This window comes from Trachurus trachurus, assembly GCF_905171665.1.
Source record: "Trachurus trachurus genome assembly, chromosome: 5".
NCBI lineage: Eukaryota > Metazoa > Chordata > Actinopteri > Carangiformes > Carangidae > Trachurus > Trachurus trachurus.
Window position 1 is genome coordinate 6,660,264 of NC_139896.1, and position 23,670 is coordinate 6,683,933.

The 23,670-nt window shown below is 43.7% G+C and overlaps 1 protein-coding gene across 5 annotated transcripts in view; it reads right to left on the bottom strand.

Moving 5' to 3' along the window:
* The window catches only part of srgap2 (SLIT-ROBO Rho GTPase activating protein 2), an 88,358-nt gene that overhangs the window by 26,013 nt on the left and 38,675 nt on the right, over nucleotides 1-23,670 (bottom strand). For 4 of the 5 annotated variants that reach the window (XM_083972085.1, XM_083972083.1, XM_083972084.1 and 1 more), the window contains 3 exons: nucleotides 13,060-13,252; nucleotides 5,019-5,181; nucleotides 142-204 (listed from right to left, as the gene is read on the bottom strand). In XM_083972085.1, the coding sequence (XP_083828211.1) occupies nucleotides 142-204; nucleotides 5,019-5,181; nucleotides 13,060-13,252 (419 nt within the window). Of the gene's footprint in view, nucleotides 1-141; nucleotides 205-5,018; nucleotides 5,182-13,059; nucleotides 13,253-14,678; nucleotides 15,013-23,670 lie in introns of those variants that run through there. The other variant, XM_083972086.1, reaches the window with a different exon arrangement.

Sequence of the window (23,670 nt, forward strand, 5' to 3'; positions counted from 1 at the left end):
CTTTTTAGTTTTCTATTCCTCCAGTGAGTCACAGACTGATACCAGCTGTGATGTCTTGCCTGCAGAACAAGAAGCAACACCTAATAATGGATTCACGTGTTGTGTGGTGGGTGTGAAGGCAGCGGCGGCGGCTTCTCTTACCGTGTAAAGCTCATTGAGGACTTTCATCATGTCCTCCTGCAGCTGCACGCCGACCTCTTTGCTCTGGAGAGACAGAGAAAGACACATTAAAGCAGATATCAGCTTCACGGCCGTTTCGGCTAATGCTGCGTTCAAGGCAGGCTTTTGAAACCGTAAGTTACAGCTTCAAGTCACAACTACGACTTGGTAGCGTTCCAGGTAACCCGTAGCTCGTGTTTTTACCATCCTGTTGTCTGTGAAAGTTCCCTATAACGGCCACTCGTAACTTCCGACCCGTGAACTCGTACCAGATCGAACTGGTATGACTTCACAGGAAGGAAAAACACAAAGTACGAGTTTCTTTGAACGCACCATGAGTTAGCAGCCCCCGCCCTTGTCAGGCATCAATTGGTCCTCGTGCTACGTCACCACATTCACGCGCATCCCTTGGCTGCACACACAGCCCTTCATGCCGTTCTCTCTCCTCATTGGATAACACTTGTATCCCACAAGGAAAATTTTCTCCTCGGGTTACAGCAGAGCAGAGTGACGGAGAGACTCGTGTTTAGGCTGAAATACTTCATGTAAGTGATTGCTGACGGAAAATAGGACTATTTAGGACTTATATTAACAAAAACATTCCACTGATATCTGCTTTAAGGTGAATGAAAAAAAAAAAAAACCCATTGACTGCTGATGATTCCTCCCACCGTCCGTCTGCCCCGTCGCCATCACTCAGAGGACTCGGCCGTGTAATGTGGTCAAACCTGAGACACCATCGATCAAGATTAGAGGAAATCAGGCCGAACAGGAGTGGATGAGTTCCCGGTGCAGATGAATGAGCAAGAGGAGGTAATGGAGTTGATGGATGTGGAGCCAGAAGAGGAAGATACAGATAACTGGATGAGTTAGGGGAGGCGATGGATGCAGAGGAGGAGTGAGAGAGAGGGAGAGGGAGAGAAAGAGCCAAAGACAAGAAGGAAAGATGACACAGTTAGAAAGATAAGAAGAAAAAAGAAAAAAAAGGAGTTAAAGTGGGAAGAAGATGGGGGAGTGATACAGGGGAGTACCGTTCTCCAGACATTACAGCCGGGAGCTACGAGTGACTGATGACTTCACAGGGCCTGCACACATCAGTAGACACACATTCACACACACATTCACAAATGTGCACACACAAACACACACATGAATCGAATATGGTGGGATTTTCCCCAACGACTAAAACGGACCTCGATCAAACTCACACTGACGAACAAAGAAGCACAAACCAGCTGCATATTATATATTTTACTAATTAAATACAGTGGAAACCGCTTATAGTGATCACGTGGGCCCAAAAAGTGGTTGACTATTATAACCGATTTTTTATTATTTCACTTCCTCTAAATGCCATTTGTATAGTTTTTCAATTAGAAAAATGTAAGGAAACTGACAGCTTCAGCATTTAGTGAATTTTATTTAATGTTTCAAACATGGTTCAGTCGTTTCAAATGCTTTTCAAGAGGCACCATGCAAGTTTAATTACTGCACAGACATAACTCAAATACTGTTCACAACACAGCACAGTAATGTATAGCTTACTGTGGTTAAAATTATAAATAGGCCATTGCCTTTAACGTTGTTGTGCAGTTTAGTAAATTGATTACTATAAACAAATTATTTACAGCATTTGTATGGATCCATATAAGCGGTTGATTACTACATCCGTGATCACTATAAGCGGTTTCCACTGTAATGAAAAGGACTTAAATTGGAAGCAAACAGGTAAAGATAAAGCAAAACACAAGGATGAAGGAAAATAAAGGAGGAGCGAAAGAGGGAGGGGGAAAAAAAGAAAGAAAGAAAGAAAGAAATATGGATAAGGAATGCAGACAGAAAGCAAGAACAGATTTCGTATGTCAAGCATCTGTCTTCTCCTGGAGGAGGAGGGCACAGTCGAGGCGTGGGCTGTGTTAGGGAGATCACTATCACTATTCTCATTATCACTTATTATCTTTTTATTGTTTATCATTCTACACACAGAGAAAAATGCATACCCTAACCCTAACCCTTATTTTAGTTTTTTTTTTGTTTTTATTCTAGTTTATTGTTGTTTTGTTTCATTGAGTCTTTATGCTTTGGCAGCATAGTCTTTGTGACATTCATGCCAATAAAGCGAATTTCAATTTCAATTTCAATTTGAGAGAGAAAGATAAAGAGAGAGGTGGAGGGGTTTACAGAGAGAAGAAGGGGAGTGGGGAGCAGAGGGAAACCTGCTACAGAGGAAGGAGAGACAGTGACATTCATTGGAGGGAGAGATTTAGGATCCTGCAGTAGACGGCAGAGGAGGAGGAGGAGGAGGAGGTGACAGGAGGAGGATCAGATCAGGTGACGAGCAGCCAGACGACGACCAATCAAAAAGCAATCAGCCATGACTGAGCCCTGAGCCCTGAGCTCCACCTTCATATCCATCAACCACGACTCTTGACCTTTGACGTTGCCTGTTGGTCGTGTGTGTGTCCGGCTCACAACACAACCCAGCACCAAACTAACACTTTCTCCAGCACTGACGATGATGATGCTGCGCTTTCGTTAACTCATTAGAGCTTCATCTGCATCAGTGAGAAGAAGATCTTTGCACGACACTTTCCCACTCTGCGCTGTGGTGTTCATCTGCATGTGTGTGTCTTTGTGTGTCTGTGTGTGTCATGGCCTCTGGCACTTACTGCAATTCATGCCGTTGACTGGAAATGTTGTAAATGAACTAATTATCTTCTTAATTAGCCAACAGAGTATTATCTCTGTGTGTGTGTGTGTGTGTGTGTGTGTGTGTGTGTGTGTGTGTGTGTGTGTGTGTGTGTGTGTGTGTGTGTGTGTGTGTGTGTGTGTGTGTGTGTGTGTGTGTGTGTGTGTGTGTGTGTGTGTGTGTGTGTATTCGTGCCGGCTGCTCGTCATGACCCAGACATGATGAAAGCCGAGCTCGTGCCAGAGAGGAGTCAGAGAAATGGAAATGGTGAAGAAAGAGAGAAAGAGGGAGTTTTTTCTCTTTTTTTTGCACTGTTGTATCAGACAGACAGTAAAATGAGGGTGAAAGTTTGTTTGTGTGTGTGTGTGTGTGTGTGTGTGTGTGTGTGTGTGTGTGTGTGTGTGTGTGTGTGTGTGTGTGTGTGTGTGTGTGTGTGTGTGTGTGTGTGTGTGTGTGATTTCATCGCCTGCGATCAGACTGTAACTGCAGTTCAAAGTCGACCTATCTGGTTAGAAAATCAGCAGCCTCTGCCATGACATTCCTCACACAGGCTGCTTCACTTTTCCTGCCACACACACACACACACACACACACACACACACACACACACACACACACACACACACACACACACACACACACACACACACACACACACACACACACACACACACACACACACACACACACACACACACACACACACACACACACACAGACACACTAACACACACTTATCTCACTACACTCGTGAGGCCGCGCTTTCTCTCGATAACATTCTTCTCCATCCTCGCTACAAAACTGCACTCGATCTCGACCTAAAAACTTCAACGTGAAATTGTTTAATCTAAACTTTAAAGGGATAGTTCAACATTTTGGCAAATTGACCCATTGCCATAATCCCTATAGTCATAGCAGTAGGTTCGTTACCTTTAATTGTCGGTGCAAGCTGTTTTTAGAACGGCGGAGCAGAGCCACAAGCTGCTCAGAGCTACGCTACAGAGGCTCATGGGATTTCTTGGTTTCCCTCATCAAACTCATCAAATACACAATCCAACAACTCCACAACGCTCTGGTGGACAAGTTGTGACCTGCACATTCACCACACTATGAGATAATAACAGAACGTCAGGGGGCAGTTTTTCAGCGAGCAGTCTCTGCATTTACCTCTAAAACAACTCTGTCTGGTAACGTTGTGTTATTATCTCATAGCGTGGTGAATGTGCAGGTCACAACTGGTCCACCAAAGCGTTTTGGAGTTGTTGGATTGTGTATTTGATGAGTTTGATGAAGGAAACCAAGAAATCCCAAGAGCCTCTGTAGCGTAGCTCTGAGCAGCTCACGGCTCTGCTCCGCCCTTCTAAAAATAGCTTGCACTGACAATTAAAGGTAACAAACCTACTGCTAAGACTGTAGGGATTATGGCAATGGGCCAATTTGCCAAAATGTTGAACTATCCCTCTAAATCTAAAATCCAGTTGTATGAAGCTGTGTGAACTCAAAAACCATCTAAACCACAGAGTCATGTTCTCTCTGCAGAACAAGAGGAGGAGGATGCATGTACATCAAAAACATCTGAGTGTGTTTTTACTAAAAAAAACTCACTCTGCCATCGTCGTATCTAGTCTGACATCGTCCAGCCTGGAGATGGACGACCGGCGTCTCCCAGGTCAAGCCAGAGAAATCCCCTCTCACGACGACACCCCCCCACCCACTTTCTACTCCTTCTTTTCCAGGTCTACCTCTACATCTGCTCGTCTGCCTCGTCTCTTTTTCTCTCCTAAGTCTCCAGGCAGAGATGAGAGGAGACAAGAATGAGGCTACTGTACGAGCAGACGGCCTAAACTCTGCTGACCTGCAGCTTCAGCTGACTCGCCGACGCCGTCAGTCAATAAAACAGCCAAACAGACAGAAAACAGATGCAGGAGAGACAAAATGGGTGAGTGAAGAAAAAAAAAATATGACGTAGATTTAAACACATCAGGCTGGAGCTGCTGCATTCCTCCACACATATGAAAAAGACTTGGAGAGCAGTGAAATGCATCCACTGTGATCATAACCTCAAGCACAAGTGATATTAAATTCCACTGGAACAACCAGTGTCGGTCAAATCCTGCTGTTTGTGTGTGCATATGTGTGTGTGTGCATGCATGTGTGTGTGTGTGTTTACCTTCTTGAAGAGGCGTCCTGAGTCCTCGCTGATCTGTGCAAAGCGGGGGATGATGTTGTTGAGGTAGAGGTCGGACAGAGTGGCATGGTCGCGGCTCTCCCTCTTCACCTGGAGCAGCAGCAGGTTCCAGCAGTTCACTGGTGACAGGATGCTCTGCTCCTTCCTGCAAACAAACACACACATAAATTAGTTCAGTAATAATATTAATAATAACTATAAAAAACTTAATTTATATCGTATCGTACAATATAAAAGAATACAGCAAATTAAGACGGTATAAAAAGAACAACATTGTATTTAATGTGTATTTCACTTATTCGAGGGAAACTCCAACATTGGAAGACTGGAAAAGAACTGTTCAGGAAATCTACACTATTGGAAATAAAACATTTAAGAGTCAAAATGGGTCGGATATACAAGCATACGGAGAGCAGAACTGCTTTAAGTGCCTTATTATACCAGAATATTGAATATTTGGGACGACTGAGGAGAATGTGCTGTGATAGCTCTCTATAGAAAAGTGAGGAAGTGTGACATCCTTTGTTCAGACAGTAAAAATGAAAGGGAGAGCAAAAGATGGTAGAATATTAGCTGGTGCAATTGTGTGTCTGTGCAACGTGTTTATATATTGTGCATCTGTGCAGATTTTGGATTTTCTGTTTCTGCCTGATAAAAATAAAGAAGATTATATGAATAAAATTCAAACATAAAGCCCAGTAAAAGCACATTTATAAAAATATGTTTTTAAAAAAGGGATTTAAAAGAAGATAAAAAGCCTGCGCGGGACTCATTCGGCGACAGGATGTGATGTGTCGAGCCCAGAAACTGTAAAACAGGGCTGACGTGCTCATTGTTTCTAGGTTTTTTTAAAGAGTTTAGCTGCTGCATTCTGGAGTGACTGCAGTTTATGTCGACTCTGTTATGATCAACGTGTATAAAGTGAGTTGCATTCGTCCAGACGGGAGTAAATAAAGGTGTGAAAAACTGACTCAGGGTGTTTTCTGGAAAGCATCTGTGTCTGACTGCACCGCTGACTTTACAGCCTAATCAAAACTGAGAAAGTTGTGAAAAATAACACAAAACAAGATTTTTGCAGCTGTTTGTTACATTTTATGATGAAGAGAGATGTGAGTGTGTGTTAGATTATCTGGGTTAAAGGGATAGTTCAACATTTTGGCAAATTGGCCCATTGCCATAATCCCTATAGTTTCAGGAGTAGGTTTGTTACCTTTAATTGTCGGTGCAAGCTATTTTTAGAACGGCGGAGCAGAGCCACGAGCTGCTCAGAGCTACGCTCGGAGGCTCATTATGGGATTTCTTGGTTTCCCTCATCAAACGCATCAAATACACAATCCAACAACTCCAAAACGCTCTGGTGGACAAGTTGTGACCTGCACATTCACCACGCTATGAGATAATAACACAACGTTACCAGACAGAGTTGTTTTAGAGGGAAATTCATGCAAAACCACTGATGTGCGTTGCCGTCGGGGGCAGTTTTTCAGCAAGCAGTCTCTGCATTTACCTCAAAAACAACTCTGTCTCGTAATGTTCTGTTATGTCACAACTTGTCCACCGGAGTGTTTTGGAGTTGTTGGATTGTGTATTTGATGAGTTTGATGAGGGAAACCAAGAAATCCCATGAGCCTCCGTAACGTAGCTCTGAGACGCTCGCGGCTCTGCTCTGCTGTTCTAAAAATAGCTTGCACTGACAAATAAAGGTAACGAACCCACTGCTATGACTATAGGGATTATGACAATGGGCTAATTTGCCAGAATGTTGAACTATCCCTTTAATAATAATGACGACCTCAGTTGTATTCATGTTAAGCTGCAGCAGGTTCTGTTCTGGGCCGTCCTGTTCAAGGAGCTCAGAGCAAATATTTAGACAAAAGATGAACATTATGTCTCTTTCATCTTCAAAAGTTTCCGCCTCGTGCTGCTGATTGATGCACACACACACACACACACGCACACAAACAAACACACACACACACACACACACACACACACACATTGCACGAAGGGTTTCTTCATGTAAAACATAGAGAAACAATATACACTGTTTTTGTGGAGATCAGACAAGATATTGGGATAACAGACAGGGAGGAGGAAAATGATCAGAGGGATTCATGCTCAGAACAGCCACACACACACACACACACACACACACACACACACACACGCTCAGCCAGCCCAAACAGGGAACAGGGGATTCAGCCAGGGTACAAAACGCAGCAGGAGGAGGTAAGACTCCCCCACAAGTACAGCTGTCGCACAAAAGGGATGAGAGGAAGAAAAAGGGGAAGAAGAGAGATTTAAAGACTGTAATGATTTCAGTTTAACAGTTTAATAGTCCAACAGTGTTTTACTGTCTTTTGTCAGGTTCTCCTAAAGTCAATATACACAACAACATCAGCGCAAGCATTATGTGTGTGTGTTACTGTGTGTGTGAATGTGAATGTGTGTGTGTTCAGTATGTGTTATGGATGATCCACGGATGATCTAGTGGGCAAAATGGATTATGAGTGAGTGTAAGTGGATGAAAGAAGAGTCTTTGTGCTGTTAAGAGCAGCTTTAACTGGATAGAGAGAGCAAAGAGCTGCGAGGCATTTACATCACACACACACAGACACACACACACACACACACAGAGAGAGATGAGGGTCATGAAAAGTAGAGCAATGACCCAAGCAATACACAAGGTCGGAGACACAGAGAAAGTCTTTGACCGGGGGGGAGGGGTGGGAGGGGGGATGTGCATATGTGTATGTGAAGGAGAGAAGAGTGGGATCTGATGATGAGATGAGTCATAAACAGTGATGTGATCTGCTGGTACTGACCGTCACTGGTCAGATGACGAACTGAATGACTTCAAGGGGAAAAGAAAAAAAGAAAAAAGGAAAAAGGAAAAATCCACCTACACACATTAAACTCAATGAACCACACACTTCACTTCAGAAACGGACACACACACACAAACACACATACGTTCGTCTGTATCACTTTCTGCTGCAACTTCTCTCTCCTGTCTGTTTCTTTTCCGTCGTGTGTTTGCACAACTTTTTTTTTTCCAGCAAAACAAGCTGCACTTCCTCTATTTGTTCAACTGCTGCTTCCATGTGACATGTCACCCTCGGCCCAGCCAGCGCCGACGAGGATGATGATGATGATGATGATGATGATCACCATGGTAATAGCAACTTGCAGCAGCCAACACTGGGTGAAATACCGCTCTGGCTCTGGCTCTCCTGACCCTTCAGCTATCACAAGGCAAACAACCCAAAATGTCACCGGCCCTTTATTCATTCATTTACTGTATTTATTTATTTATTTATCTATTCTTTCTACCCAGAGAAGGTCACGTGGTGCATGCTGGGAGCCAACACAGCGGGTCAGGTGCTGCAGGCGGGCGGTTTCGCTTTGGAGGGAAAATGCTAAATGGTCGTTTACATTCAGGATCAAACAAGCGACGCACTAAACAGGTCATGACTGCTGGCGGTTTCACACAAACTGAGCCGAGCTGAGCTGAGCTGAGCAGGCAAATAGTTGCTGCTGCTGCGATGGCGGAGAGCAGCTGTGCAGCAGGAACACTTGTTTGACAGTGAACTAACAACAGGACGACGCACAACATGAAGAGAAAAGGTTTCGGCCGCACAAAGAGCTAAGCCGGGACAGACAGACAGCTCACATGTTTCCCATATTGTCCAGATAATACATGACATTGTTACAGTGTGTGGTATTTGGAGTTTTAGTTTTAGCACCGTGATATGATTTAGATCGCATATAAATCTTAAAGGCAGTCACACAGAGAAATAAAATCTCTTTTTAATGATCTCATATTCCAAGACACACACACAGATGTTCTGTTGTCACTTCGTCTCCATCGGTCGAGTCAGTTTTATTGAGCTATGTAAATCCGTCGCTGCTGCTTCTTTTCTGTCGACCAATTATCGGCCAATATTCGGCATTTTTACGACAATCGGCATCGGGCGTTTTCTTTCCACCGATGACCGATTAGTTAAATTTATTTTAAAACGTACTCCTTTGGCTCTGATGCACTGAAGTCACCACTCTTGGCTGTGTAACAATGTCCCGCCCACTGAGCTACAGTTTGTGTTGGAGTTTGTGTTATTCTAGGGTTTCTATCTATCTAATCCCAGGGGTGTTATTCTAAATTTCAACACCAAATATAAATTTTGACGGGAAAATGAATATCCATGATTACTAATAATCTCTATTGGTATTAGTTAATTTTTTTGTTTAGTTTAGTTTATTTGATCTTTTGCACAAATTATTTACAGTCAGGCATCAATCACAATCAATGGACCTTCAATAATACATTCCTTAGTTCATACTTAGTTCATAAATATTACATAGATTGAAAAGGTTTAGGGTGAAGCTATCCAGCCCTTTAATTCATAATTTCAGTTAAACCATTATAGCTCTTCATGGCTTTGGTATTTCCCCTGAAAAAAAAGCCATATCGGTCGATTCCTTCTTCTATATCTTTATTCTAGCTCTTATTAAATCTTTGTCCTAGTTTTTTTTTTGCTTTGGGCAAAGGGTTTAGGTTTATTCTTTTGCATGCTCAAGGAACATTTAGTTAACTCCTTTACACTGTGGATAATCAGAAATGTTGTTTTTTTTTGTTTTTTTAACTACACTACAGAAAAAACCCCGAGACATATTGAACAGATTTCTCCCCAGTATGAAACTATTTTCACCCAGTTATTAGAAAGGTTAAGAGTCGTGTCATTTACTGTCTCACGTGCAGTTTGATTATATTTTAAGAAGCAGCACTAAACTTTTCTTTCGTGATAAGGATCAATCCAAATGAATCCCTTACCGGTCTTGTATTTCAGACTTAGATAAGAACAAGCTGAGGAAAAACATGAAAAACATGTGACTCCTCCTGATTGTGTTTGTATCTTTAGGAGCCATAAACAATGTAGAAAGGCTGAGCAGTGAAAAAAATAAAGAATAAAAACAAAAACTAGGCAGATTTAAATGAATACAGCCACAAAAGATACTGAACAACAGTTTTCCAGCCACGTGTGGTTGTACAATCCCCCCCCAAAAAACAAAAAAACACACATAGAAATAAAGTGGAGCTGTGTGAGGGGCTGCAGCTTGTTAACAGAGAAACTGGGCTAATATTTAGCATAAGGGTCGGCTTTGAATCAGCGTGCAACTTGTGAGGGCTTCTCCATGTGACCAATCTGCCTGTCAGCCTCGGGGCACGCACACACTAACACACACAGACACACACTAACACACAAATAATACGGTTAAACCATGTAACCCCCCCAACACCACCACTGCTGTACTCAGTCTGCCAAATAGCAGGAATACCAGGAGTCTCCATGGGATCAACACACACACACACACACACAACCATCACACCCCACAATTCTTGGAGCAGCATCAACGCCTGGTTGTATGGAGAAACAGACACACACATATACACATATACACACATACTAACTAACACACCTACACATACAAAAATACACACAACACACATAACCGGAAAATAGCTGAAATTCCAGCGTGGCACCCGGACTGAGCTGCAGCAGATGCAGAGAGAGAGAGAGAGAGAGAGAGAGAGAGAGAGAGAGAGAGAGACTGTTAAACACACAGATGTTGGAGGAAGAGAAAAGAGAAAAGTAAAAAAAACTGAGAGCGAGAGACGAGAAAACAGAGAAATGAAAAGTGGAGATTAAAAACTTGTCAGTGAGAGATGTGGTTTTATGGCCTCGTGACGTCCTGATGGATCGATGTGACATAAAGACACAGAGTTTTATAATTCTCTGTCCTCTCTGCCTTTCACCTCCTCCTTCTCTTCTCTCCCCCTCCCCCCTCTGAAATACGCAACAGAGGGAAACATACACTCTGCAACTGCCTCATTATTGATCTGGGCTAGAGGCTGTATGTGTGTGTATATATGTGTGTGTGTGTACTGTCCTCTTGGCTGGAATTGGGTTTCGTTTAGAGAACCTATCGATCCCTTTTAGTCTGTGCCTGCCTGCGTGTGTGTATGTGTGTGTGTGTGTGTGTGTGTGTGTGTGTGTGTCAGAGAGCAGGGCTGGATGGGCTTTGACCCCTCGGCAGAGAAATTAATGTTTCTAGTTGAATTGAATGATGCATAAGTAAAGACAAGAGAGAGAGAGAAAAAAAAGAGGAAGGCAGCTGCAGAGGAGGTCATAGTTAACAGGAAACGGAGAGGAAAAAGTCCAGTCCTTCTCAATAGTTGTCATTTTGGAAGGTACGGTCCATTCGACAGTTTCCTCTGCAGCAATGAGCCATAAAAAACACCTAAAAAATGCAATTCTACCTAATTAGAGATCGAATTCATTCATTCATTCTCTCCTGCACTTCTTCTCATTTCCTCACTTGTATTTCAGTTTTTAGGAGAGAAAAGCAGGAAACCTGAGGGATCGTCTCATCTGTTCACTGAGGCTGCTGAGGGCTGTTTACAGTGCTGCAGTGGTGTCACATTAATGACACTGCAGTCATAACCAGCACAGACACCTACAGTACAGTGATTTCACATCATTAACAGCGATCAGACATTAAAGGAGAATTCTGGTCATTTTTGACCCCTAAATCGTTCTCCTCAAATATCTATGGTAAATGACTCAAATCCTTATGACACACCACTGAACTCATATACTGTAGTGTACAGTATAAACAGTATAAACTTTGTGTTTTTGCATGTAAGATAGCCGAACTCTGAAACATCCTGGAAAGACATTACTATCCAATCGCAGAGCGCCTGCTCTCCCCGCCACAGAAACAAACACTTTTTCCTTGTTGTGATGATTTCTTTACAAAAATAAACGGTCAGAGATATTATGGACATTACCACTGCACTGCTCCACTGTTTATTTCTACTTTTTTTAGGCTATCTTACATGCAAAAACACAAAGTTTATACTGTTTATACTCTACACTATATGAGTTCAGTGGTGTCTCGTAAGGATTTGAGTCATGTATCATAGATATTTGATTGTTTTAGGGGTCAAAAATGACCGGAATTCTCCTTTAAGGGAGTTTTGCCGAACAGTTAGACTCTGCAGTTTCTCTGTTAAAGGGTAAAAGAGAGAGCGAGGACACACACGACACGAGCAGGCAAGGAGTTGTGCATGTGTTTGTTTGTGTGTGTGTGTGTGTGTGTGTGCGTGTGTGTGTGTGTGTGTGTGTGTGTGTGTGTGTGTGTGTGTGGTTTATGACTAGCTAGCATCTCAGTTCCCTTCCTCACACGGTAACAGGCTGCTCTCTCTCTCTGCCACCGAAATCTGTCAGAAAAATTATACAAGAACACGTCGTGGTGCTGCTGCTGCTGGAGATGATGAGCTCCAGTGTGAATCTGTAAGGATCTCATGTATCTGTGACAGAGTGAGAGAGACAGAGGAGGGCAGAGAGAGACAGAGAAAGAGAGAAAGAGAGAGAAAGAAGGAGAGAGAGAAAAAGAGAAAGAGAGACAGACCTTCCTCATAGAGGGAGAATCCTCGTTTGGGCAAGGTTACATTCACAGCAAGACACCGCGAAAGAGTCAGAGCACAAAATCACCACCTGGTCATTTACTGGCTGCACATTCACACTCACATGCACACTCACACACCAACACACAAACACACACAGATACACAACTGAAATGAGGATCGTAGCGAAATGTTCCAGCTCATAATGAGTGGATGTTACATGTGATCACACTGGGAAGCCGTGAGTGGTGTAAGTCTGTACTTCACAGAGTGACAAACAGCAACGTGACCTTCAACACTCTCTCTCTCTCTCTCTCTCTCTCTCTCTCTCTGTTTCATTTTCTTCGGCCTCGACTTCTCTTTTCTTAGGAAGGAAGTCACCGGTTTCCAAAACACTGTCCGCTGCTCAAAAAAAGGCTAAATAAGGAAATCGGGGGAAGTTTCATCTTCGAAGAAAAAAAATCTAAAAGAGTGAAGACTGCTGAGCTCAGTCTGCAGTGTCAGTGTGTGTGGGTGTTTTTATAACGTGTCATGTGTGTGTGCATGTCGTCGTACTTGAGCAGGTGGTCCTTGGTGCTGCGCGTCTTGGTGAGGAACCTCTCGGCGAGCTTCTCCAGGTTGCGGCTGTAGTCCATCTCGATCTCCGACTTCTTCCTGAAGAAGTCCTGCAGATCCTGGAGCAGCTGCACCCTCAGCTCACACTGCTGGTCCAAGCACTTGAGCTGCTCCACCAGCTGGGCACGCACCTCTGCCATGGAGGGAGAGAGAAAGAGAGAGTTTGACTTATTCGTTTTCTTTATTATAATCTTGTTAACGACATTTCATTTCATTTTCATTTGTTTATTTGTAACGGGACTGCACATTCATGAACAAACAATATTTAAATATGCCAGATTTAGCTCCAAAAAAGCTCATTTCCATCTGCAGTCCCACAGTTCACACTAAAACAACATTAGAAAAGGACAAAACAAAGCACAACATGGTACAAATACCATATATCACAATACAATATATCACTCAGTAGCTTCAGTCAGAAGGAGCAAGGAGTAGTACAAAATTAAAATGTATTTAATCTACAAAAGTGTTGTATAGTGCTGTTAAAATTCAATAAAAGGTGCATTGTGTAGGAATTACTCCCATCTAGCGTTGCGGTTGTATATCGCAAGCAACTCAATCGGATTTTTCATGCTGCATTCAAGTGAAATTGGGCAGACGGCAGACGGACGACAGCCGCTGCACGTAACGGCATAAACAAGCCTCTATGTAAACAAGTGGTCCGTCAGCACGAGGCAAAACAACACACGTGACAATATGTAGATATGAATGATATGAACGGCTCATTCAGAGCTGAAAGGAACACTTCACTTTGTTGATGGGGGGGATTACTGATTAATGAAAAACAGACTTTTGAACGAAATAATCGATTTTCATGAATAGATAACAGGAGAAGTTACACAATGTCCCTTTAACGACATGCAAGCAGCTTCTCCTTTTCTTTTTCCAGCTGATGAGGACAGACTCAGCTCCTGTGGAAACACCTGCCACAGCTCTGACACATCAGCCTGGAGTCTCTTGGCTGAAATCCTGCAGCACAGACTGCTGGGTGTGTGTGTGTGTGTGTGTGTGTGTGTGTGTGTGTGTGTGTGTGTGTGTGTGTGTGTGTTGTGTATCATATTCATTCATATGTGCGCAGCAGCCATTTATTTATCGCAGCTTATCACTTTTCATTCTCCTCCTGCCTCCGTCTGTGCTGCTCTCCAGCCTCAACCTCAAATTAATAGAGTGCACTCAGTCAGTCAGTCAGCGCAGACTGGATTCGCTCAATCAGAGGCTATACAGACGCGTCCTGCCCAGTGCAGTTACACAGTCTGAGACACACACACACACACACACACACACACACACACACACAGGCATCCACAGCAACACGTGCACACATGTAAACACCCAAGGACACACACACACAGACTGGTGATAAGCTGGATCAGTGCTGACAGCTGACAGATTAATGTTATGCTCTCATAGCTGCCTGCCACTGCTGAGCAGGCTGCACATCAACACTTTAAAAAAACAAAAAAAAAGTAAGAAACAACACACACACACACACACAAGTACACACACACACTGTCACACACTCCAACTGTGCATCTCCGAGTCGACTCTACGTCTCCTACCTTTACATCGCTGCGTGTAGAAGAAGCGGACGGCTTTGGACTCCATCCTACTGACTTCAGAGCAGTATAGACTCCCCTAATGTACACACACTCATTCAAACTCCCTCTCTCTCTCTCTCACACACACACACACACTCCAACACAACTGAAACACACACACACACACAGACACACACACACACAGCCTCACAGGCAGGCAGAAACTGAGCCTCTGGCTGACGGCGACTGTTAATGCTGCCTTTGTGTTTAACAGCTGAGAGTGCAGTTTCTCATTACCACAAAGAGAAGTGGGATATCTAAATGTGTCTGTGACCACCCTGCTCCTCCCCCCTCCCCACCGTCCCCCCTCCCCCCCTCACCCTCGCCTCCCCCATCTCCCACTTCTCTCTCTCTCTCTCTCTCTCTCTCTCTCTCTCTCTCTCTCTCTGTCTGTCTCATAAACACAGACACCAAACACTGTGCCACCACCGTCCAGCGGCTTCGTCCACTCGTCGTCCTCCTGGGCCGGAGCCGAGCCGAGCGGCTTCTGTGGCACAAACACTCACCAACTAAACACACACACACACACACACACACTCACACAGACACACACACTTAGAGTCAGCGCCTGTGCTAATGACCTGCTGTGGATATTTGCTTTGACAACATGTGTTATTGTCTCGTGGTCTATATACGCGTGTGTGTAATTTCCTCATAGCACAGCGTTGTCAACGATGGGAGGGGGGGTGAGTCAGTGTGCACCGCCTCTCAAGGCTGCGGCAGGAAAAACCTCGACATGGCGGCCTTGGAATTAAATGGAGCGGGAGACAACAACAAGACAAAATAAATAAATAACAGGCAGAACAAACGGTGTAATAAATAAAACGAGGAGCAGGTTGAACGAGGGGTGAAGGATGTGCAAAGACAACAGCAGCAGTCCCATGTGGGGTGTAAGTGTTTAGAAAGCAGCTTTAATGGGAGGTAAATTAATTTAATAGTGGGGGTCGCGGCCTCTCAGGTCTCTGTCTGTCACATTAGGATGAAGAGTGACTCCATTTACTAAATATATGGGTGTATGAAATGAAACCAAACCAAACTAAACCACCACTGGCTGCTCAGATGAACCAACTCCCATGAGTCTGCATCCATCCAAACGCTGTTATTGACATCAGATGATCAGGAGTTACAGCTACAGCTGAGAGGAAGAGGAGGAGGAGGAGGAGGAGGAGGAGGAGGAGGAGGAGGAGGAGGAGGAGGAGGAGGAGGAGGAGGAGGAGGAGAATAGCCTATTTGTACTGTCTTGATGTCCACTTTTTCTCTTATTGATTTGTTTTTATTTGCTTTTTTATTTTTATTTCATTTATTTTTCTTTATCTTTATTTATGTATTTTGTATTACAGTATTATTTTAATCTTGTATATATTTTCATACCTGTAACTTTCTTCGTATAGAACATTTGAGGTGTGCTTCTCACTCACAAGTTTATTTTCATTATCTAATTTATTTGTTCATATTGGCAGCACGATGGGGATGGGTGGGGGGAAAGAAAATTAGAAAAATGTTGTATGTTGAATATCTGTGATCAATATTCAAATATTCTTCAAATAAAAACATAAAAAAAAAGAGGAAAGAATCAGATCGATGCAGGTCTTCTTTTCCATCTCTGTCTCCATCTCCCCCCTGCAACGGCCGTCATCATCCCCCCCTGAGCCAGTGAGGAGAAGTGCTAGTTGGGATGTGAAGTGAAATGTGACGCCTCCTCCTCCTCCTCCTCTTCCCCCCTCTCCCCCCCCCTCCTCCTCTCCAGACAGCCCACAGTCACATTTTCCAGGCAGATGAGAGCAGGTCTTGTTGTAATCGGGCTCTGGGATTCTACTTTACTGATGCTCTGCTCTCTCTCTTTCTCTTTTCCCTCCCTCCTCCTCTTCATCCTCCTCTCCGCCTCCTCAGTCTGTAGCGCTGAGCCTGAGACCCGTCTGTCTGTCTGTCTGGCTCAGTCTGCACGAGTCTCGTCTATACACTTTACCACATGTGCAGCAGCATCGGTCCACCTGCACCGTGACCTATATAAAAACCTAAGGTCCAGGAAGTCTATACCTGCATCTGACCCTGGACCAGGTGGCGAGGAGTTTATTTACTCTGACGTTACTTCACATTTCTTCTATATACAGTATCCAGTGCTTAGTTTGTGACCGGTAGCTATTGGATCCTGAACTTTATACATTTTGATTGACAGATGATTAAATAAACTGCATGTAATGGGTCTGTCTCATTGTATCTGTGCTCTGTCTGTGTTTTATTTCTCTATGAAGTTACCCATAGATCGCCCCTTTGCCTGCTTTGGATACATTTTAGTCTGAGAAAAAAAGAAAAGAGGAGGGAAAAAGGAAAAAAATTGATTGGCAAGGCAAGGCAATTTTATCTGTATAGCCCGTTTTTACAAACAGTTTGTCTCAAAGTGCTTTACATGGCATATCCTCTGCCCTTAGACCCTCACATTGATTGAGGAAAAACTCCATAGAAAACCCTTTCAACAGGGAAAAATCAGATTGGCAGATGTCAATCATCAAGTTACGCAATGACACAACTAGGGGTGGGACGATATGGGTAGCTCACGATTCGATACTGTGGCGATATTTGGCCCACGATAATGATAATATCACGATACACGATATCTGCGATATTCGATATATTGCAAGAAATTTCATCAACGATATATCACGATATATGTGAATGGAAAAAAAAAACATAAAAAGGAAAAAGTCTCATGCATTTATTCCAAAACTTTGTACAATGTACAAATGAATAAACACTGTACAGCTGGAGACATTAAAGTGCATGAACATTAATAACATGTCTTATGTAAACCAAGACAGTGCTTTATGATACTGAAAAGTCAGTAGCAACTTGTTTTATGTAATTTTCCATTCATGGTATTTAAAAATCATTTTCTGTAACATTATAAGACAGCGCCGCCCCCATTTTATACAAGTGCAAGTTACAACAACATATTTCAATTGGATTTAGGTCTGAAACATGATTTATTATTTGAAAAAAAAATTGAAATTTTTTTTATTTTTTTATTTTTTTTATTTTTGAAAAAAAAAATCGATATTTAAATATTGAATATCGATATCGTATCGCGGTATAACGTATCGCGATATATTGCCATATCGATTTTTTTGCCCACCCCTAGACACAACCAGTGAAGTTTGGCCGCGAATAAAGAGGAAAGCAGAAAAAAAAACAAAAGGACACAACTAAAGGAAAGTAAAGTATAGGAATAAGTGTCTATGGATGGTTCAACACATAAACTAAAAGGTAAGCACACGTTTATATTAAAACTAACCATTTATCCATAGGAGCCACCTGTTGTTGGATTCCTGTGGCACACACAGTATAGTTGACTGGGTGATATGTGAATAAGCAACACTCCTACGTCCAACTCTGAGTTCCCAAACTTACTTAAAACGGTGCGTGACCTCTCTTTCTACCTTAAAACCACTTCATCCAAAAACCTGCCGCTCCCAATCATCCATTATTGATTTGTTTTCTAGAAAGGAAGTAAAAAATAAAGCGAGAGCAAGGGAGAGAGAGATGATGGATGTGGACAGCAGCACCACCACCACCACCACCAGGCTATACACGACTGACTGACACTGCCACCGTGGTCAGTGCCTGCCTGTTTGTCTGCGTTGCCTCAAAGCTGCTGCTGCTGCTGCATACAAATGTCTGAATGAAGGAAACACAACTAAAAAGAAAAGGAAATCGTCCACTCTGCCAAAAAGCAATCCAAGCCAGTCACATAATATTTGAATCCCCCTCTTTTTTCTTTTTTTTTGGCAACTCCAGAGTCATGTTTTTCCTGCAACATTACATTTTGTAGTTAAAGTTGGAGTTTCTGCAGCAGCAACACAGCACCAGCTTCAGGCTGTTTTCTTGGGAGCTGACAGAAGTGATGGTTGCCCTGGATGCTGTTCTGAGTTGGCCTAGATACAAGGAGCCACACACACACATAACACACAAACACACACACACTCTGCTGCAAGCGCTCATTATACCTGAAAACAACCAGGCTACAGGCACAACACACACACACACACGTATAGCAATGGGACACGGCAAATCCAAACTGTCACTCTGAGCTGTTTTGACGGCAGCGATCCAGCTAGGACGGATCTGTCCTCCTCTATTATTGGACTGGGTTTGTAGAGACACACACACACATAGCTACATACACACACACAGCTACACACACAGTTACACACACACACATGGCAAATGTTTACAACTGGATGTGATGAGTGTTTGAGACAAGGCTTGAAGTGGCTGGAGAGTCAGTGTGAAGGAGGAGGACAGACCCAAACACAGACGCTCCGCTTCATTTAAAAAAAAAAAAAAAAGCAGTTTCACTTCATTGCAACATCAAGTCTTTTATTTTTTAAAGTTTCACACCATCTTCATCTTTTTTTCCTCTCGGTGCTGAAACTCCTCCGACAAGATTTAACAGAATTATTCAAAGTGCCAGAAAGAAGTCCCATTCCCATTCCCATTCGGCTTCTGCACAGACAAATGTTACGCAACTTGAAACTGGAGTGGAAGAAGTCAGTGCAGCACCTCCACGGTTTGGACCGACACGATGCGAACGACAACTCTGCTCTCCTGGTCGAATCATCAGCAGCAGCAGCACAGAAAAGTTAAACAGCTGCTTCACAAAAGTGTTTTAACAGAAGGTTTCCAGATCCACTTCTCAAGAAACTGACACTAAAAAAAAAAAAAAAAAACACTGGTGTCCAGAAACTAAAACTGAACTGTGACATTATCTGGGAGATTCCTGTGTTTCTCTTTTGAGTAATCTCGAGGACATCGGTTAAAGAGAATAATTCAGACCACAGCTTCAAGTCTGGGAAACCGGCAACTGCTGGGAAACATGAGACGACCATGTGAAGATCAGAAAGCCTTTCATCGTCACTTATTTGGAAGAGAGGAAATGACGTGGTTTAGTTTTCAGTCTTTTTTTTTTTTTTTTTAAAGGGACATTGTGTAACTAGTGAGGAGGAACGGAGCGTTACACTGATGCTGCATTCACCTGCAGTCGGGCAGACGGCCGTCGGTAACAAACCAGATGTCGTTTTAGTCACAGAAGCCGAGAGAAAGACGGTAAAACGTGGGTCAGGTAAACAATACGACATCGCCATGACAACATATTGTCACGTGTATTGTTGTCCGTCTGCTGTCTGCCCAATTTCACATGAATGCAGCATGAAAAATACGATTGAGTTGCTTGTGATATACAACCGCAACGCTAGATGGTAGGAATTCCATTTCCTACACAATGTACCTTTAAATATCTAACCACTTGTGAATCTCACCTTGTTCCGAACGACGCCCCCAAAGCCAAACAAACAAACACCAAGACTCAAGTCGCTCTAAAAAAACGTGATAATCCTAAACACAAGCTCCTCAGCCTGCGTTGGCTGCGAGTGCCCACAACCTGTGCCAGGTAATCAGTGAACGCAGCATGAACACACACACAAACACACACACATTAACACACACACAGTTAAGTAGTTCCAAGAAATCCAAGACACCCAACCAGGATGATCTCGCCACCAGCGACGGATAACATTTCTTCTTTTTCTGTTTGTGTTTTTGTGTGTGTGCGTGCGTGCGTGCGAGCTGGCGTATATGCAGTGTTTATGCAGTAAAGGCCTGGTCTTTGTTGCTCCGGGGGCTGATACTGCAGTACAGAGGAGGAGTAGGGGGGAGGAGGAGGAGGAGGAGGGGGGAGCAGAAGGGGGCGGTAATAGTTTAAAGTTGTACCACTGTGAGCTCATACTATTGTCCTCTGAAGAATGAAAGAAACAGAAAGAAAGAAGGAGAGAGGGAAAAAGAACAGAAAGCAGTGTAAAGGGTGAGTAATTGGGTGGTGGTGGTGGTGGTGGGAGGGGTGGAGGGGAGTGAGGTGGGGGGGTGCAGGGGGGGGGGGACACTGCGTCACAGTGAATAATATGTCCATTCATCCCTGTACACACAGGAAGAGAGGACAGAGAGACAGGAAGTCGGTCGGACCAGTTCATCGCCAGTAGGGAGCAACACGGGAGGGGAGGGTCGCACTAAAACAACTACAGGAAGTGTGTGAGTGTGTAGCAGGATGATGAAGGGGGGTGGGAGGGTAGACGGAGGTGTGTGTATGTGTGTGTGTGTGTATGTGTGTGTGTGTGTGTGTGTTTCTCCAAATGAAAGGGCCTGAAGAAAAACAGGCAGCTGTGGAGTTCACCAATATAACCCTCCGAACCTGAGCAGGGCAGGAAAAGAGGGAAGAGAAGGAGAGAGAGAGAGGAGAGAGAAACTGGGCCAGGGGTTTGCATTCAAAAGAGAGTGGAGAGAGGGGGGGGGGCTTGCAGCGTATATGTGTGTGTATGTGTGTGTGTGTGAGGGGATGGAGGGGCCAGGGGACCGGCAGTCCAACCAGTCGGTCGGTCGGTAGTCTGCAGCCTCAGGTTGCAGGTAGTGTTTCCTCACAGGATTCTTCAGCCGGGTGGAATCTATTAGTTCCAGACATGCCTGCCTTAATACCGCTTCACTGTACTACACACACATACACGCACACATACACGCACACATGCACGCACACATGCATATGCACGCACACATGCACGAGCACAAGAGAGAGAAAGAGAGAGAAAGAGAGAGGGAGGGAGTAGAGGAAAAGATAGAGTTACAGTACAGTAAGTGTTGGAGGGAAAACTATTGCAGGAATGGGGAAGATTCCAGCCGGTGTCTTTTCCTTGGGACCAGGCCTTTCCCTCTGAAAACAAACACACACACACACACACACTTACACATACACACACATGAACACGCACACGCACACACGAAAACTTATATAGGCATTTCCTCTCTCACCCAGAGCTTAAAAAATCTAGGAAAAGCAGTGTCGTCTTAAGGAGGAAATTTTACAAGCGTTTTGACTTTTAGACATGGAAAACTGCACCGGAGCCAAAACCACTGCAGAGTAGACCTGCTGCTGTGTGTGTGTGTGTATATATATGTGTGTATGTGTGTGCGACAGAGGAATAAAAAGCTACACTCTGCTCTGACGGGGCATAAATAAATCAAGAATAGGAGTTTTCAGCGGGGGTGGAAGTGGGGAAACAGTAAAAAAAGTTATCGTGACTTTCTAGTACTTTTCACTTTTTCACCCGCGACTTCATGATGGAGAGGAGAAAGTGCCGAGGTGCTGTGGGATGTTTTTAGACCTCCACCGACCTTTCAGCTTTCAGTTTTCTTCTTCCTCACAAACACTTGAGCACAGTGCACAAAAACAAACATGCACCAAGCAGCAATTAATCCAGGGGATGACCCAGGAAATGTTAAAATAAAAGAAAAAACAAACATGCTGCAGAAGTGGGGGCTCACTGACATGGAAAAGAAAAAGGCCACAATATGAAAAAACATAAAAACTTCCCATCATCATGTGGAAACATCTTATTAACAATAGATGAGGAAAAGAAACGGGGCCGCCACCGCCCTAAAAGATAAGTTTGACATTTCTAAGGAAAATGCACAAAGATGGGAAGCGTGTTATCATCATCACTGTCGGGGTTTGGTCTGTGAAATATGTAAAAAGGAGGAAACGGCACCAAGTTAATAACATAACATGCACCTGACCTGACTACAGCAGCTGTAGAAACAACCATTTACAGGGATATTAGGAGCTGGAAAATCTTTATTTACTGGTGCATTGATTTCCTGGAATCTGTGAAATCATGGACACAAGTATCAGTCTGGTGAAAAAAAGCTTGTTTACTGGAGCTCAAACGAGGCAAGACCGAAGTTTTATGACCAACCGTCAACCGACGGCTTAAAAAAGTGTAAAATTACAAAAACTACACAACTGCAGCGTTGGTCCAAATGACGCAACTGTAAATTATAGGTGTTTTTGTTTTCTTTTTCCTTTCAGGAGGTGTCAGGTATAAAAGATTTAAATATTATGTTTGCTAAATTATCACATGTTGTTATTACCCCCTTTGAAAAATGATAGATGAGGCCTGGTGATGTTGAGTTTAAAGGGATACTTCACCCAAAATCGATAATTCACCAGTTTTCTACTCACCGTCATGCCAAGGAAGGGTTTGGAGAACTTTCAGAGTCATCAAAACGCTTTTGGAGTTCCAGGGGGTTAGGGTTTTCTAATAATGGCGGCGGATAGAGTTCACTTTTGAATTGCCCAAAACACACACTATGAAACATCCAGATACCTCCATACTGCTCGTCTGTACTGACCCAAGTGTCCTGAAGCCGCCACATGGAAAAGTTGTTCGGAAAAAATCACACGTTCTTCACATGTTCTTCCGTGTTTACATCATACATCCAATGGTTTACAACGACGAACAAACATGTCACAGCAAATCCCGCGCATCTCACGCAGCCACTGGGAGCTACTGCAACAACAAGGATAAAAACAGAGATCAAATAAATTCTTTCTGAACAACTTTTTCATATGGCGGCTTCAGGACACTTGGGTCAGTACAGATGAGCAGTATGGAGGTATCTGGATGTTTCATAGTGTGTGTTTTGGGCAATTCAAAAGTGAACTCTATCCGCCGCCATTATTAGAAAATCCTTTTCCAGCCCGACCCCCCCTGGAACTCCTTAAACGTTTTGATGACGTTTTCTCTGAACCCTTCCTTGGCATGACGGTGAGTAGATGATTGGTGAATTATCAATTTTGGGTGAAGTATCCCTTTAAGGCTGCTGCAGCCTCTATCGTGAGTGAAAAGGAGGTGACAGAGAAGAGGAGGAAGGGGGGGGGGGGGGGGGGGGGGTAGTAGTAAATGTGGGGGGTAAATTCCTCTGCAGGCTGCACCTCTGTGGTCAGATCAGGAAGTCATTAACCCTTTACTGGCCAGTGAGACCAACAGGAAGCCGAGGGGAAGATGAGACGTGTGTTACAGCATCTTTGTGGCCATGTGGGGGTGCACGGGGTCAGGGGTCACGGAGCGATAGA